General features: G+C 38.8%; 1 protein-coding gene and 1 long non-coding RNA gene across 8 annotated transcripts in view; one reads left to right on the top strand and one right to left on the bottom strand.

Moving 5' to 3' along the window:
• Positions 1-18,830, bottom strand: part of LOC139784730 (uncharacterized) — a 61,639-nt gene that overhangs the window by 29,909 nt on the left and 12,900 nt on the right. The gene's annotated exons all lie outside the window — the stretch shown is intronic.
• On the top strand, positions 3,979-12,801 carry LOC139784640 (segmentation protein even-skipped). Its single transcript, XM_071723831.1, has 4 exons — positions 3,979-4,485; positions 5,406-5,512; positions 7,663-7,964; positions 10,035-12,801. Exons 2-4 carry the CDS (start codon positions 5,413-5,415, stop codon positions 10,920-10,922), a joined length of 1,290 nt encoding a protein of 429 aa, XP_071579932.1. The 5' UTR covers positions 3,979-4,485; positions 5,406-5,412; the 3' UTR covers positions 10,923-12,801.

Raw genomic sequence — 18,830 nt, 5'->3', positions numbered from 1 at the left:
ATACGCCATAATAATGAAGAAGTGATAATCGTAGAAAATTAAAAGAATTAATAATAAACAAATTAATTAAACAGATAAATTAGTTAAATAATAAAGAAATAATTCTATAACAAATGTAGATAACAAAACATTTCGTTCCCGCTTCATTCTCGTTACTTCTCGTTATATATTCTCTTCGTTTTCCGGAGAACGGAGGACGCCCGTTGATATCCCGTTTGATATCTCGTCGTGATTTCGCCGTCGCTGTGATTTGCGGGCCAGCGCGAAACGTACGGCAGATCGTGGACGGGCTATAGATTTCGCATAAAGTAACGTTACATCGCGCGCATGCGAGTAAATTAGTCGCTTAATCAAACCGTTTAATCAGCGGCATGATCGCGACCGCATCTGGCCGAGCTGTTCGCGCCAATTATCTCTTGTCCCTCCAACCCTCTTCATCCCTCTGCCGCCCTTCCTACGCGCAACCGCGTGCACTGACGTAACTAGATAGGGGTAGGTCCGAGCGCGAGATCTGGGGCGGAATGTTGCGGAATTGATTAAATATCTATCGATATCGGTGATCGAGCGAGGAGACGACCTTGGCTGAAACTTTCTCTTTTACAGAAAAAAAATGTTAAAATTCAAAATATATGAGCGTAAAAGAAATGCAGCGAAAGAAAGATTAATTAGATAATTTTTTAAAGTTTTGCCTTTGATGTGTCAAGCTTGCGTATGCACGGCGAATGAGCATGGCAGATTTTTTAAGTTACTGTTAGTCGTAATTCTCTCTCTCTCTCGAAAAAAATGCTCCAATTTCGGTTCAAAAATTGTTTCATTGAAGACCGGATACTTTACGACACAGACGCATGAAACGGTACTCAGGAGGAAAAAAGAACAATCGAAGAGAGAAATAAACAGTCGGTATCGCGATCCATAAAGAAGAAAATGTCATGAGAGTCGAATTCGTAGACACTTTTTAAATAGAGCAATTTTTTACGATACCATTGTTCGCGCTTTTGAGAGGAAAAAGCATGGGAGGCAATGGCAATGGCAATGGCAAAGCGGAACGGCAATGGCCCAGATAATGATGACAAAAGCCATTTAAAAGTAATTTAAAAAAATAGACATGTAACAGAAAGATCATTTTATATGATCCGCTATTGATGGGCTTCTAAAATAAAAGAAAATCCGTTTGATTAAATATATAAAAGAAAAGTTTCCTTGATTTTATTTTATTGTGCCTGCACACAAATAGCGCACAGTTGGAATTTTTTCGTTAAACTTTTTACTACGCTGGCAGCTAGATAGATGTAGATACGGAATTAATTAAATACATCCAATCACGTACTTATTCCGTGCCAATGACTATCATTGTAAAACCACGCTGGCATGCAAAATTTTACACACAAAATCTTCTAGCAACGCTGTAACGTGATAAATAGTAATGCGATATTGCTGTGACGTGGAATTATGAAATTTCCGATAAAAATCCCAACAAATTGTAATAACGCTAACAGCATTTGCGTCACACTGCAGTAAAGTTTCGAAAAATTATTGAAAAAATATTACAACGTAATAATTGCGATGTTAGATCGTTCGTTGAAAAGTTTAGCTTTTTATACGCTAAAGAAAATCGTTATATATATCGCTCATTTGCTATATACACGGAAAGAACGGTTTTGCTGAAGTATCTAAAAATTTAGCTAGATACAGATCTAAAAATAATTTTGTTGGATCATCAAAATAATTATGTAGCACCCTCAAACTGATTGCTACCTAAGTCAAATTTTTTTACAGCATTATCATCATATACTTCAGCGACCTGCTATGATTATTTTGATGGTGTAACAAAATTATTTTTAGATCTAGCTAAATTTTTAGATACTTCAGCAAAACCGTTCTTTCCGTGTACAACAATGACATGACTCAGAAAACAAAATTTCCCCAAAAATAAGTTTGAATGTTTCGAATCATTAAAATTCGTTAATATTACTTTTAAATGCGATTTTGGTGCAATAACTGATTGAGAGGAACTGAGAGGAACAAAAATATTTAGCTATATATTAGCTCTTTATTCAGTGTATTGAATTTTCACCCTTCTTTTGTAAACAGTTACAAAATGACAATTTTTTAGTTATGTCGTTGTAACAAATAAGCGATATATATATAGTGATTGACACAAAAGCGAAAACGTGATTTTCATGGAATCTTTTTGCGGAACATCTTGAAGTTATACATCGTATTTTCATAATGAAGAATTATCGCTGGCAGCAACCTTGAAACTTTCAAATTTATTGTGATACTTTTACGATACTGTTCAGAGAAAAGGATCTGAAGAGGAAGCTTTTCAATGCTTGAACCGCATTTACGTCATTGGTATGAATGCCAATCTCTTTCACCGAGCCGTTTTTTTTTCAGTTTTTCTTTTAAATTTAAACAATATAATCCCGTTAAACGGTCAATCGCAAAACGTGCTATTGTAGATATACTATTGAGATGACTGATGATAGAGATTACCTAAGTATTACGAAACATTTGAAATAAGATTTAATATTTTTGTTTAATATTAGTGCGTTTATAACGTTAACGTTTTGTATAATATCACTGCGTTATAAACATACTAATATTAAACAAAAGGACGTCGACATGGGACATTGTTCAAGAAGGACACTTTATACTTTTAATATTGCCGACACTGGAAAACTCACCATAGTATTTTTTGTTCTCTCTTCTTTGTTTAATTGCTATAAATTTAAATTTAGTAAAACAAAACTAAATAAAAGATAAATCACTTTTTTCTAATTAAAAAAAATCATCCCTATAGAGATTATTGAAACGTATACAAAAAAGATGCTATTATATCGTGGGCTAAACTCTATTAAATAAACATTAACTATTAAATAAAAATTGAAGATGCAGTATTGACAAAAAGTAATTACAGTAATTTAGAATTCAATTATTGAATATTTAATTTAGACAAAACTAAACGTACTCAGTGTGTATCAATGTTGTATTAATTTTTCCAGTAGAAAATGCTAATAATGTATAAATAACACTCCTACAATTTTCTGTAATTCTTATTATATTAGGTAAATAATTTTAATTTCACCTAAAACCTGGGAACTTCTGTAAAACTTTCTCTCTTTTCTCTTCTCTTCTAAAATGTGATTGAGGTCTAATGGTTGGTAATAATATATATCATCATGTCACCTTTTAACTTAATGGTGTTCAAGATTACGCAATAGCCCTGACAGGGGCTTTAGGCGTTAACTGAAAAGATTTTATTTTCCCGAACCGAAAATATGTCGCATTATTACAGGAAATGCCATGATGGATGTAAATATCTTTACCGATTCAAACAATATACAAGTAATTCATTTTTTAAATAACTTTTTCATGATTTCGTAAGTTTCGCTATTTTTTATCATCGCGCCAATTTTATCGTTATTACTTAATATTTATAATATTATTTAATTGACTATGTCCACATTATAATAATCGCTTTCACATGCAATGAAGGTACAGCGCGACATTTGAACAAGTAATATTAAATCATGTATTAATGTAATAATATTATAAATTAATATTATTTATTAGTAGATATTATAAGTTATTTGCAGCTTTTCATTTCAAGGCCGAATAATCGTGGTTCAAAAATGTAAAAGCGAAATAACAAAAATATAACTCACAAAAATTATTATTAGGTATGAGATTTCTCTTGATGATAAAAAAATGTCAAAATTTACTTATTTTGTGCTGTAACGTGACAAATTCAATCTCGTAAAAAACCCGACGATTCTAAATCTTAAATTAACTCGTATCTACGTATTTCTTCCGCTGATGCGGCAAATGAATCCTCTATAACAAATTCTTTTTTGTGAATATATTGTTATTCTCGCAAAATTGTTTTACATACACTAACACGTTGCGTACAATATATCGTTTAATTGTAAAAGCAAACGTTAAGTACGGTATAATCGTAGAGATCAGCTTTGGTGTGTAAAATCGTGTTTGCCACTTTACACGCTGATCTCTGAGATTTTCAAAGAAATGTTTGCCACTACATTGCCAAAATCGACGCCTCCAAGTCTGCGAGGAAGGTAAAGCCGATCCTGCTTTCCCCACCAGAGACCAGAAGACAGCTTCACTATGCGCCTATGATGTTGAGCTACCGACTCCACCTCTCAGTTCAAGAGGCGGAATCGTCCCCTCCATTCGCAGAGCTCCCCACACTGGTGGCTGGAGGTGGATGGGTATATACGTATACAGAGCGACTACTATTCAACACTCTACGATCATAGTTCAAACACTTCACGTGGTTTCGCGGTGCTGAACGGAGCTCGCGCGAAAATAGAGAGAAGACTCGTCGCACATGTTGTGATCAGTAAACGTCTGTTTTTTTCTTTTTTTTTTCTTTACACGTTTCTCGGAGAAAAACCGCGAGGTGCGATTACGTTCCAAGTGACGCGGTATCAGAACTACCAGATAAGAGAAGACAAAGCACGTGTAAGTTACCATCTTTGATCCCCGTGACATTCGCGTTTTAATTTTCGCGTCGACGAGATCGCGAATCGTTTAACCGAGGTTTCTTTCTTAAGTCTCGCGATTACACACGAAATTTATCTTGGAATGATTTCCGATGTGTTTACACTTTGCGAGTAACTTGTCCCGTCTCCCGTCGCGAGATATGAGTTCGAAATGACAAGTGCTCACATGCCGACGATATCGCGTCTTTCCCTTTCGTTACAATTGTCAATATTTTTCAACGGATTGCACGTGACTTTGTGGCTCCTTCTTCGCAGCTGCTGCAATTTTCGACAAGAGGCTTAAGCGCCGTCGGTTTATACAGAAATTTATTTTGGGACGAGAAAATAAAACTAAATCGCCGTTGATGTATGCGTTATATCATTTTGACGTGATTTGTCAAATTCGGAAAATCTTGAAACTTAAAAAAGTAATTAAAAATATTAAATCACATACGTGTGCGCTACTTTTTTTCCTCCGGGAATGTGTAGATACATGATCGCGAGAGCATCAGAACGCTCGTGTCTGCTAGCTAAATATCGTACTAAATCTTTTAACACATACTTTGCCGATACAATAATATATTACAGTTTATATATATATTTATATAAGCGCGTTTCACGCGTTTCTCTTCGCGTCCACAACGTTTCCAAGATCCGCGCGTTAAGTCGTTAAACGAAAATGTTTGGAATTAGAAACCGATCAATCTCGTCAGTTGTGACATTGAAATTTTATATCGTCGCGCCGGCATCGATTTTACACTCGAAGGTTTCGGTCTGATAGCGATACCAAGCACGCGGACGTTCGAATACTTCCGCGACCACGTGTGTTACACGCGTGCATGTGTGCGGTATGACATGGCAAAGTGATTAATATACGCACGTGTTTCGATTGTTGTAAAGCGACGAGATGAGGAATCACTACGACGAGGACCCGGACGAGAATTCGGAGGAAGAGAATATTGTCGTCGACCAGATGAACACGTCACGTAGCTCGCGCGCCGATATCGGTAAGTTTCACACGTTTACGTTTCTACTGAATGTCTCGCAAGTCCATCGTTATAAGGCATTATTGACGTGTGTAATGCCATTACCGTTAGCATCATTAATCGACCGCTTCTTGACAGAAAGAAATTAAGTTAATTGCTGTGTATTGAGTAATAGATATATCAGTTGTGTAAGTGAAAAGTTTTGCCCTTATTATTGTTTCTCTATGCTGGACTTACGAGACATTCCGTATGTATGAGAGAGAAAGAGATAGTTAACATTAATGCACGAAATATTAATATCTATTCTTTCGATTAGTGTCTATCCTATTACTAGCAGTAATTCGCGGTGCATATTCACGTAAATGTCGAGGAACTAGTTTTCGGTCTTTAGGTCATCGTTAAACGTTAACGTGCTCGATATGGCACCAGGATTTGAAAAGAAAATTTATGGCAGCCTATATATATCACGATACTAATGAATCGTACAGTGATTGTTTTTGCTGGAAGTAAAGATGTATTTATGACCGGAGGGTCATTTGGACCGGAAAGACGTAGCGAAGCTCTGATCTTTTACACACAAAACACGCTATAAATATTACTACCTGAGTCGACATAAAGTTAGTTATACTTGAAACCTTAACCGGTAAGTGAAATCTTCGAAAGTTTGCAACAACTTGAAAAAATTTATGGAGGGCTAGATAATTGGACTACCTGAAAATACCTGGAACCCTCAGTGGAACCGAAACATCAAGTTATTTGTCTTAAGCGTTTTCTTTGTGCTTCAAATATATCTAAATAAAAAATCATTTCCATTTGTAGTCCTGCAATATTACGAGCGAAAGACTGCGATAAAAGTGATTTTTGTTATATAATTGATCGATTATTTGGTATAATCGTAACTTAATTAATTTTATTTTTACACACTCTTGTCTCTTTTTCAATTTATAAAACACATGTGTAATAATATATATAACAGTTGTATAGAAAATTCAATTTCGGAAAATGTTTGAAGAATCCAAGTTTCGCTTCACGATACGTTACTGTAGACATTTTTAAATGAATAATGTGGAGTCTCGTGCAACGTTTAATTCAGAAGGCATTCATGACGCCTAGTGAGGCTTGATGTATCTTTATACCTGTGAGAAGTAGAGGGACGGGCGGCAGCTGTAACAAGTGTCGGTTCGAAAACGTAACTAATTCGATTAATTATCACCGCAACCGCGTGAAAGTGACCTTCCTTTGTGTTCGGAACTGAAAACGTGAGAATTGACGCCGAGAAATGATGGTATTCTCATTTCCCTTTATTATCATGTTGTCCTATATCACATATTCGAGATATAACTGATGGGTTTTATGTGATTTGCATTATTACCGTCACGTAATATATCGTATTTCGCCAACCAATAATAGAGGAAAATCGTGCGAAGAGGTTACATAATCGCCAAAAAATCAAAGAGAAATCGATCGGAAGTATGGATCCACATAGTTCTCTAGTCTTTTCGTCGTCCGTTTCTATGCTTACCTGCAGAGCTTTTGATAGAATCTAAGACCCTTGTCGGTGCAAACTGTCCGCTTGTTACGTCGCTTACTCCTTAAAGAAACGAAGCTTCGCTTCTTTAAGGAGTAAGTGACGTAACAAGACAGCGTTCGTCACCCCAGGCGACTTTCTTTGTTCTTTAGTGACTAGTTTACGAGCATTTACACAGTTTCTAACAATGAGATAATCTATTAATATAACACCGTGCAGCCAACCGATCCTTATTTTGTCACCCATGCAGATAAACAGTAGTGCGGCACTTGGAAATACAAAGCCCATGTCAAAGCTCCCGCAAAGAAAAATAGAATGCAATATCGTTAACTCGCGGCTTTATACAACTTCGGCTAACTTTGAATTGTATAGAATTTTCTCGAAATCCTGCCCACTTGAAAATTAAAAATATTTAGATTGGAAGCTGAGACGGGAGTCAAGAATAAATTCGCGCGCTCACATTCCGTGTTTATCGCCGAAGGGTACAAAATCGTCCGCCGGTGCACGAATTAACCGCGTGAAATAATTTTATAATGCAAAAAGATGTTCTGAGCCCTTCAAATTTAATCTTTTTTTTTAACATATTCCTTTCGAAGTGATTCGATAGGGTGGGAAAGATAATGTTCATCATTATTTCATGCAGATTCGCAGCAGCCGTCGACCTCGCGTGGCATTACGCACCGGCAACAACCTCAACAATCTCAGCAACAACAGCAGCAACAGCCTCAACAGCCTCAACAGTCTCAACAATCTCAACAACCTCAACAGTCTCAACAACAACTGCCAATTCCCCCCATAGATCCTAACGTCAGGAGATACAGAACCGCTTTTACGAGAGATCAACTGAATCGGTTAGAGAGAGAATTTGCCCGTGAAAATTATGTCTCTCGACCGAGAAGATGCGAGTTGGCTGCGCAACTTAATTTGCCGGAGTCTACAATTAAGGTAGGTTTCTTTGACAAGAAAAATATACAAATATTTTTGTACAAGTTCCCCTAAAGAAATATACTCCCCTGGAAAGTTCTCTTAATAAGTCACGCATTAAAGATTTCGCAGTTATAATATTTTTTCTTCTAATACTCTAGAATTGGTGGTTCAGGCAACGATTAACGTAGATAACCAGAGAATAAGTCATCTTACATTCTGTTGAGTTCAGTAGTTTTGTAATAATTAGTAAAAGTATAGATATTCAAGCAGTTGTTGATTTTTACAAGACCTGCATCCACGTAACAGTTTTTCCACTTTCGATAAAAAAATTGCAAATAATAACGATAGATTGTTACAAATGACGGAATTGTTAACGTTGTAATATATTTTTTTATATTATATCTGTAATATATATTAGAATATTTAAAAAAATATCATAAGCGAATGAAGAAATGTGTAAGAGGGAACTGCGTTGATAACTGTTTTTCTAACCAACGACTTTAGTTTTTAAATGTCTGTTTTAAAATAATTAAAATTAATTTATCAGAAACATTTTAAAAAATTGTGCTTTGTTCGTGCAAAATTGGTGACAATCTTGCTGAATGTTTGCGTTTGTGAGCCAGCTTTCAGCCTTCTATTAAAATCTCGTTTATTAAATAAACTTTAGATTGAACATTGTGATCGATCGGCGTGAGCTAATCGGGGATGAGCAAACGTTTACTCGCACGAGATTCGATAAACAGTGACTTCATCCGTGGCCGGTGCAATAACATTTTCCATTAGCGCTTTCGCGTTTGAATTCGCGACGGATTATTAAGAAAATCCTTCGATCATTTAACGATTATTAATAGCAAGTACGCTTATGCGGCTAAAAGACGCACTTTATACATTTTTTTCCTTGCAGTTATCTATCTTCTAATTGCAGTATCACTTTCTCCTTTTCAGCTTCGTCTCCTTTACAGGAGTTATTTGAATAATATTATTCCGCGTGTATCTCGATTTGATTTCTCACGGCCGTCGCGTCCGTCGCGTCCGCGAAGACAGGGGGCCTCTAAAGCCGGCCGGCTTTAATAGATGCAATTAGTGGTGTTTTTGTTCGCGCGGGCCCGCCGGAGAGCTCCCGGTGGTTGTTTCTTGCCGCGGCCAGCTGCGGCCATATTTGATCGGCGATTATAGCCTCGAGAGCGATTCAACAGTCGCGATTCACGGCCTTTGATCCTTCTTCTCGCGTGTCCCGCGGCAGTGCCGTAACGTCAGATCCCACGGAGATCTCGTCGTGGCGGATCGGAAACGAGGACTTTTCTCTTTACGTAAATGTAGGTACCGTGGCCACGTATTAACGTTTCAACGGGGACCGTCGGTTTAGTCACGGCCCTGATTGAGGGGTGACCGGTCGGGCGAAAGTGTTAAACGGCTCAATTAGCGACTGCCTCGCGGCCCACCTCGGACTTTAATGGATCTCTTAATTTCTCGTCTCGCGGCAGCGCTCGCACTCGCCTCGGTTGGCGGGTCGTAAAACGGCAACGGGGCAACGGGGTGAGGAGGGAACGGCGGAGAGGTGTTAAACGACGGTAAACGTCCCGCACGAATTACCGGTATAATCGTTCGCCGCCTCCGAGAATTCCCTACATTCGTGAATCTACGTGTGTCCGAGCGCTTATCTATAGAAATACAAGCGCCAACTCTCGTTCGGTAAAACCAGCAGCAGTTTTTATGCTCTGATATTCGTTATCGAGCGGAAGGAGAACGATCGGTTCCCATATAAACGTCGAATAGAGAGGTAAAGGTAAACGGACAGCGGAGGCCGTCGATTATTTTCTTGCGAGTTATCGAGAGGAACTTTTAACGGCCGAGATCCATCGTTCGTTGAATTCACTCCGAAATTATCGAACTAATCCGCCAGACGAAGATTCTACCTTTATTTCTGTACTTGTCGCATTCTACATTAAAAACTTGTTTAGGTATACATATTCTAATATCGCATACGTATATTTTTATAAAAAGTTTCGTCTTGATATTCTAATTGCGAGTTCTAATTAAAAAAAAGCAATTAATCGTAATTATCATGTCGAATCGTCTTTGTTGCAGGTGTGGTTTCAAAACCGACGCATGAAGGATAAGAGGCAGCGGATGTCCCTGACCTGGCCCTTTCACGTAGCGTATGCGGACCCAAACATAGCGGCGATATTCGCTCCGTTCTATCAGCCCGTCTGCGCGACGAATCTACCGAATCTAACGAATATACCGGCGAATATACCGGGGAATATATCGGCGACGGCACACTTGGCCCCCTCGCCGACGCCATTCTCGGCCGCCAGGGCCTATTACGCCCGCTTGCAGGCGTACCACGAACAGACGGGCCCGGTCGCCTCGCTCCATCGGCCGCACCCACGCACGAACCCGTATCCGCCCCTGCTGCATCCGCACCAGCCGATGTCGTCCCTGCACATGCTGAATATGCCCGTCTCCACGATGAGTAATCCTCCGACGTCTCCTTATAGCTCTTTGCCGCCATGCCGGCAGCCATTGCTGGAGGAACTTGCAATCAGCCCGGTCAACTCTGACTCCTCCGGCGAGTGCGATTACGCCACGACGCGTCTGCAGTCGCCTACGTATCCGCACCACTCGCATCACCGCATGAACGTGCCCGTGACCGTGACGTCGCCCCTGATGCCGCAGGCAAACAGACCCACGATCAGCAGCAGCGAGCAGCCGCAGCAGCTGAGAGTGAACGGTATGAGTGTACCGATGACGGTAATTCCCTTCGAGAACAATACGAGCACCTCGTACAATCCCGTGGCTATTCCCTCGACGTCGGGGACGTCCTCGTCGCCGCCCTCGTCGTCACTGAACAAGCTTGAGCAGGAGCAGCAACAGCCGCAGCAATCGCAAGCATCGCAGGCACCGCAGCCCAAGTTGTTTCAGCCGTACAAGAACGACACGGAAGACAAAAGGGATCGAAACGGTACGATATAAAATAATTGAAAAAATATAAAACATTTTGCGACGACCACGATTAGCGATAACTGCACATAATTAATATATGTATACATATGTATACATATATATATGTATACATATGTACATGTATTTGTATATATGTAGATATGCAAAATACGCGCTCCCCCCAAATATCCATCCCCTAATGTTACGTTATACATTGCACAGCTATTCTTTGTGCATATATTACGCACGTGGGGATGTACACTTGTACATACAACACACGTTCAAGATTATTTTTTTATTCACGCGAATACATTCAGCTTTCTTAATGACGGTTTAATGTTTCTTGATAATTGGGGATAATTAGGAATTTGGATAATTGGGGAGAGCGCGTTGCGCTAGGTATAGACAATGTGGCGGTTCACAGTGGGTTTTGTTCTGAGATTCACACCGTCGTGAGCTTCAAATAGCTCGTGTCTTGGACCTCTGACTGCGCGTACATTTTCACGATTCCGGATTTGCACGCCTGCACAATCGAGTCCTCACGTCACTCCTTAAGGTACCGTGATATGATGTAATACAGGGTGTACGTACACGATACATCCATTAATTTATCTTTTGCAAAGACAGATCGATCCCTATCTGAAGATATACATTTGTAAATTTATTATAATATAATGGAATGAATGTTATGTGTGTGTATAAAAAACATGTGCCAGATCAGAAATTTTTCAGAACATTGTTGGGACAAGTAGATAGTACGAGAAAAATTTCGACTTAAAAAAATACAAAAAAAATTTAAAGAAAGAGAAGTCGCGAGAAGAGAAATGAAGAAAAGAGAACAAATGAATATTGTATATAAATATGTATTTTAATATATTTATGATATAATAGGGCAACATCGAGCAAAATTTCATTAGATATTTCTTGCTCAGTTGAACATATGTTTAAATAAGTGCATGTTTATAAAGTATGCCTTTATACATTTTCTTGTATTTACTTACAGTATATACGTACATGCGCGGACGTGAGTATATCGTAAGTAAATATGTATAATATAAAGCTTCTCATCATAAATTTCCATGATAACTAATTTCATTGAACATACGCTTAATATTATTCTATGTATTTGTACATATACCTATATATAATATTCATTTCCCTTTTCTTCCATTTTTTTTTGTTATTAGCACTATTATAATAGTACGAAAGTAGATTATAAGTAGAATTTGTATTTTTCATACGTATATTTATGTATATAGTTTCGTTTCTCAATCATTTTTTTATGCGTTGAGTAATATTGTAAGTTGTAAATACGTAATATCGTAAATCTCGTCCGACATCGAGACACAAATGCGCAAAAATATTGCCTTATTATTATTATCTTTTAATACAATTTTACTTTATGCTTTAGATTTTATTATATTATTCCATTATTATATGAAATTAATTATACCAAACAATTATATCAAAGATTGCTGATCTGGCACTTATCCTTTCCGAGAAACGGTAAGAGTGACGAGCTTCCGACGAGCACCCTGTTCAGCAACATGCTGAACAATCTTCTGTTGTTTCACAACTTCTGCACTTTGCCACGAAATACGTAACGGTGTTGTCACCGATATCTTATTACTGCGCAAGTAATCCTCCCCCGAGGGAATGAATAACCCAAGTTGAAACTTTCGGAATGTGGCAAAGTGAAGCGATTGGACACGAAACGATGGAAAGCGATTCTATTAATTTCTTGACTTAATTTTAATTGTTTACTTTTATACGCGACTAGAAGTACTTTATATGTTCGTGTAAAATATCGTTATTATGATCGGCGAAGAGTTTTTAACGAATTATTGATGTAAGAAACGTTATGTAGTTGAAAATCGAATAAAAATTAAAATACACGAAAATAATATATGTATATTTCTTAATTGAACGCGCGACACCTCAGATCGATCCGTTCCGCATTCGCGAGATCCCATTAATTAAAAATCCTGAAAATGACGTTAACTGTATTCCACTATTTTACGTAGTAGCTTGACACAACGAATAAGGTCTAAATAAAAGCTGAATAAAAGAGGCATCATGAAACGGCTCCATAATCATACACGTAAGTATAACTTATATCTTTTATTCTACTATCTTTGATTTCAGATAATTCGCGCAAAAATATTTATTTTGATAAACAGCCGTCGCTTTTACAAATTATTAATATAATTTACAGTTTTGTTCTCTCTATCATTTCGAGCTATTTCCTTCGAGTGACTAAATATCCGCGCGACATATTTTCAGTGAACAACGAAATATCTCATTTATATAAATCGTAAATCGCAATATACACTGAATTAATAAACATTTATAATTATTTTCTGTATTTTGATTTTTATAAGCTACATAGTGTTGCATTTATTCCATTTATATTATGACTCGTCAAAATCCTTCACTGATTATAATTAACATTATTATTGTTATTGTTCGGCAATTGAATGTAAGTTTTAAATGTAATATGGATTTTAATATCGTTAATGTACGGTGAATATTTCATGACATATGTGTGTGTATATATAGAAAAATTTTTTATACAAGACATCTCAAAGTTTACTTAGTTTACATGCCAAGCGTATTAACACATTGCTGAGTAGACATTTTATTACTAATTATTGCATCCAGTAACTATTTCTTGCGTTAAATATTTTTAAAATATTTTACTTATAGTTTGTTCACAGTTACTGACTGTGAGTAATAACTGCTCTTGATGATAAATAAAAGATGCGATATTCTCGTCATCCATCCGCAATGTGTTAAGACACTTGCTATCGAAATAACATTTCTAATTCGTCTTTACCCTCCCTTCGTGGCACACAGCGATATACAGTCAAAGGATATTAGTGTCGGGAGATAATTAAATTCTCCGTATTCCTTCCGTTAATACCACGTCAGCGGGCAGTTTGCGCAAAAACGACGGATTCACCGCGTACGGGACAGTTCGCGTAAAGCGGGAGACTCCGGGACGCCATTTTGCCGACAATAAAATATCCCGGATGCCCGGGGGCTGCCTCTTATCTTTCCTATTATCGATAGCTGGCCATGGACCAATATGGCCACGGCAGCGGTTGCCATGGCTACGTTCGGTATCTCGCTTCGGGACGGGGGCCCCATCATCCGCGCTATTATCGCGCTTCGCCGTAAATAAGGAGGAGGTATACTCTCCCTCATCTCCGGAGAAACGATTTCGGAGCACGCCACTCTCTGTCTCCTTCTCTCTCGCGACTGTGAGGGAGCTGGCGAGACGATTCCGTCTCGCGCCCGCACGATATCACACAGTTATTTCAAGCTGAGCGAACGTTGATCGCCGCATTTTCAAGAGTAAAAACGTTTTTATTTCGGTGGAATTATTTCTATACGCTTTACGTCTTTACGTCTCGAGAGAAGCGACTCGCATTGATCAGCACGAAAGCGTGAACTTAAAACACGATGAGAACGCAATATGCGTCGTGTGCGCGTTAAATAACGAAACGAAAAGAGCGTGATGCGACATTATATAGGGCACGCGGCGCGATTCTTTTGTAGTCGGTGCGAAAGCAAGTTAGTACGGTTAGCGAATGCGAAATAAATGAATGTTCTCATGGGCGGCGAATGGCAAATGGCCGTTCAATGGCAAGAACCCAGCGCTCGTGGATGGAAGGACCGAGAAGCGATGATATCGCTGACGAGAGTCGCCGTATTGGCTGCCACCCAACGCAAGCAATTCGGTCGGTCGACGAACGATAAGCCCGCGACCCTTCTCTCTCTCTCTCTCTCTCTCTCTATCTCTCTCTCTCTCGCTTTAGGCTCTCTCTTTCTCCTTCTCTGTTGTACAGTCGCGAGCATACGCTCGAAGGACAGCCCCTTCGAGCCGGGTGGCCGGTGGATTCATTCGAGATACAATACAAGGGAGATAAGGAGACGCAGCGTCGTAACGCTCGCACGTGGCTCGCCGCGCCACGTCGAATCGATGCATCTTGCGAACCACCCGACCATCGCGGTGATCAAACCTCCCCTTGCGTCCTTGACACAATATTTTGGCATGCAGGGATAATGGCATCTCCTCTGACGAGGTAGATTAATACCCGAAGTAGACAAATGATGATCGCTTGACGCGTATCTTATTACAGAAATCGAGAAAGGAGTCCTGTCGACCCGTGTTCTTGCGCCATTATAATTTTTAAGAACATCCTATTATTGTATAGTGTGAGAGAAAGCGAATGGAACTATAATTCTTCTTTTGGCAGCTCTTAACTGCTGCTATTACAAACTAATATTTATTTTGGGATTCGTAGAAATTCGTAGTGAAGGTGAAGTGTATTATAATGGAAGTAATGATGTACGGTCTTTGACATTTCGAAAGCATCTCATCATTGTTCGATCACCATTGTGATTGATTTTTCTTTTTATTTTTCTTTCCAGGTAAAAAGAAACGTAACAATACCGGTAATTTTTTTTTTCAATTTCACCGATGGGTAACCTAAATCAGACGAGATTTCTCAGAGTCGTTTCTCGTCATTCCGCCATTTTCCATCTCGTTGGCGCGACACTTATATAACTACTAAATTATATAATAAACGAAAAAAAATAAACAACAAAAAATTGCAGATTTAAAGTTGAAAAATCGCTCTCGATATCGTTATTGAAGTATCATGCGAGCCAAACGCGGAATTTCGCGCGTGTCTCACCCTTTTCAAAAAAATTAATCGAGCGTGTAATAAAAATTTTGAAATTCTTGTTACATGAGAAAACGATATTGGAGATGCAACTAACATATGTTTAAAACGGCAATTGAGCAATTTTTGCGCAACCTTTCTTAAAAGTACAAGAAAATGTCTTCAAAAGTGAGAGAGGCTTTAATCTTTCTTTTGTATGTCGTTCCTCTACTTTCGCGAAAAGTATTTTTACGACAAAAATAATTTCTTTCGACCAAAGGTTGCCTCTGAAAAATCTGTCTTATAAATCAATCATTCATGCAAATGACCTACATCATGATCTTTGGTCGAAAGAAAACTTGTTTTTGTCGTAAAAATACTTTTCGCGAAAGTAGAGGAACGAAATACAAAAGAAAGATTAAAGCCTCTCTCAGTTTTGAAGACATTCTCTTGTACTTTTAAGGAAGGTTGCGTAAAAATTGCTCAAGAAAAAGAATCGGTTAAACCGTTAAAGAATAGAAAGAGTACGAGGTGGTCTCTTGAAATTCTCAAAATGCGAGCGGTGTCAGCGTGACGCGTTCAGTACGATAATTTATTTCACCGAGAATTTACGACATCCGATATTGGATAATGAATCAGGTCTCCCTTGATGGAATTAACTCACCTATAGCTCGGCCCTTTCTCCTTACAGCATGTGCCCGTACCCCCCTGTGTGACCTTTATTAGGAGGAAGGAAGGAAACGGTGTGCGCGCGAAGCTCGTCGGTTTGTTTTACGGGCGATGTGTTACATCTTTATGGGAGTCCGTAGTCGCGGCTTTATTCCACGGCTTCCAGTCTTCATTCGCGGATAATTTCCCGGCGCGCGAAAACCCTGATACGAAGTATAATCCCTCGGTTAATCGTGGAAACTTTTTTCTCCATTTTGAAGGCCTTCCATATCGATTCTCACTCAATACGCGTCGCATTTTAATTTAAATCTTTTAAACACTTTGACATAATGTTTTCGCGTGTCTGCGAAATGACCGAAACTGAGCCGATTAAATATGAAACATCTTCCATCCGACAATCTTAGAGGCGAAGAAATCGTTTAAAAATCTCAAAAAATAAGACATTCGGAATTTGAGATAGCTACGCAGAAAAAAGAAGTGTCAAATCAAAACTTATACATATACTCGTATATACGCAACAATCTATAATCTTCTTATAAGAATTTCAACTTTCTTTATCGAACTATACAATAAAAGACTTTATTCAAGCAAGTTTTCTTCGTTTAACGCAACATACACCTATGGACGATTCTTTCCATACCTGACTAGTGAAGCAAGTCTGAAAGATGCTTATAACACATACGTGATGCATACATATGTATATGAATCTGAGGGAAAGCATCTTTCAGACTTGCTTCATTAGTCAGGTATGGGACGAATCGTTGTTCATGGATGTATATTTCAGATTACAGATTCTTGCGTATATATGAGTATATAAGTCTTGATTTGACACTTCTTTTTTTCTGTATAAAACTCTTAGCAACCCTAACAGAAGCTTAGAGAGCAAAAAATCATGAGTGTTAAAGCGCACGTTAGTTACACGTTGCGTGTAAGTTACTGACACAAACGCAAAAATCTATTTTGGGTACCGGATAAAATTTATCGGTGCAAACTTTATAGCTTCAAGATGTTACATTCGAACGGATCCTTTCTGTTGCCATTACACTCGTTGAAAAGATTTTTAAGCGCTTACGCTTTATGCTTTAAGAGCTTGTTACGCATGCTGTTTTAAAGACCTATTATAATCTCCTAGAACCGCATGGTTCGCATTTCGGGTCTTCGATTTCCCCATCGGTGACGAAAACGATTAGAGGATCTCACCACGTAACGATGTTGTGCCCTCGTTTCCGCAAGAGCACGAGGACGCGGGACCTGCAGAATCGTTTGGGCAGAATCAATTTTCACGCGATCGAAGCTTTCGAACTTTTAATCGGCCGTTTGATCTCCGACCGGGCAATATTTCCCTCATAAACGGCAAGCATGGCGAATCCGGGTAGGGCCCGCAATAAAGCGAGGGCCAATAAATAACGCGGTGGCGGCTGTAACGGGGTAGCAGGACAGGACAGGGGAACCGTGGCCAATCGCCGTCGCTCGATCCGTACCCCTCAATAGATCGCGTATCGAGAGCGGACGGTACATACGTCGATCGGCATTGTTGATCCGGCCGAACGATTATCGCGGACGCGCCTAACAACTGTGGGAAATTAATTCAAGAATTGTCGATGGTGAACCGATCCGTTGCGTTCGTGATCGTTTGAGAATCACCGAGAAATAGCCGAGCAAGCAAGTAAATGCTAGTATCTAGACTTCAGAGTTTCCGGTGTCCGAGTGACTTACACAGTCCTTTTTTCTTCTCTCCTTTCTTTTGAATCATAAGCTTACCTGTGCAGTGCGGAGATTTCATTGGATGTGAAAGCTCCCCATCACTTGACATGCTAGGATGCCCCACTACCACATGCCTGACATATCGGTGTAGCTCGAAGGTTCGGCTTCTGCTACACCGATATATCATGCATGCATGTGTAGTGGCTCTCACGTCCTACGACATCGTAGTACTGCCTGTGTATAAAGAAGATCTCTTGACTTTCCAGTTGCAAAACAAGAAGAAATAAATGAACCCCAAGAGCTCGCAAAAAACTTTAGTGAATAATCAGGTTATACTTACAATTTTTCTAGGTATCAATAAGAAGATATCAGTAAATTTAACAAAGAACGTAGAGTCTAATTGTGCTGGATTGATTAGTTAAAAAGAAAAGGAATGAACTGTTTTGTAGCTTGCTTGGAAATATATATTATAGCACCAGACCATTGATGGAGCAATAGTAATACTTCCTTTTAACGAGAATTATTGATGGCATCTACACAGACCGTTATTCAAAATATTGCATCAACATCTTTTCTTTGAAAAGATGAGAAGATGTTTCTCAGATTTATTTCACGCTCTACCATTTTCCATTTTCTTGCTTCTTCAGCCCGACCTGCCTTATTATCTTTTCTGAAGAAGGTGCAGAAATTTCGCATTAGACACGCATGATACTTTTTCAATAACCGTGTCTGAATCGGTAGTTTCACTAATGTTGGATTTCAATGATCGTTCGCTCGATCCGAACAGCTCTAAGGTTTTAAGTTATAGTTGTAGTTATAATAGTAATATCTATCGATGTTAACATTAATTACAGTTAATTAAGATAAACAGTTTACGAGTTATATTAATATCGGT

This window comes from Temnothorax nylanderi, unplaced genomic scaffold (genome assembly GCF_030848795.1).
Source record: "Temnothorax nylanderi isolate EJ_2023f unplaced genomic scaffold, tnyl_v1.0 TNYL_tig0008_pilon, whole genome shotgun sequence".
NCBI lineage: Eukaryota > Metazoa > Arthropoda > Insecta > Hymenoptera > Formicidae > Temnothorax > Temnothorax nylanderi.
Note: the sequence above shows the minus strand (reverse complement) of the source record. Positions and strands in the feature narration are given on the sequence as shown.

Bases quoted from the DNA above. Each gene is read 5' to 3' on its own strand.
- LOC139784640 (XM_071723831.1), top strand. From the start codon at position 5,413: ATGAGGAATCACTACGACGAGGACCCGGACGAGAATTCGGAGGAAGAG. The intron at 5,513-7,662 runs GTAAGTTTCACA...TATTTCATGCAG, and splicing joins TAGCTCGCGCGCCGATATCG to ATTCGCAGCAGCCGTCGACC. The intron at 7,965-10,034 runs GTAGGTTTCTTT...TCTTTGTTGCAG, and splicing joins TGCCGGAGTCTACAATTAAG to GTGTGGTTTCAAAACCGACG.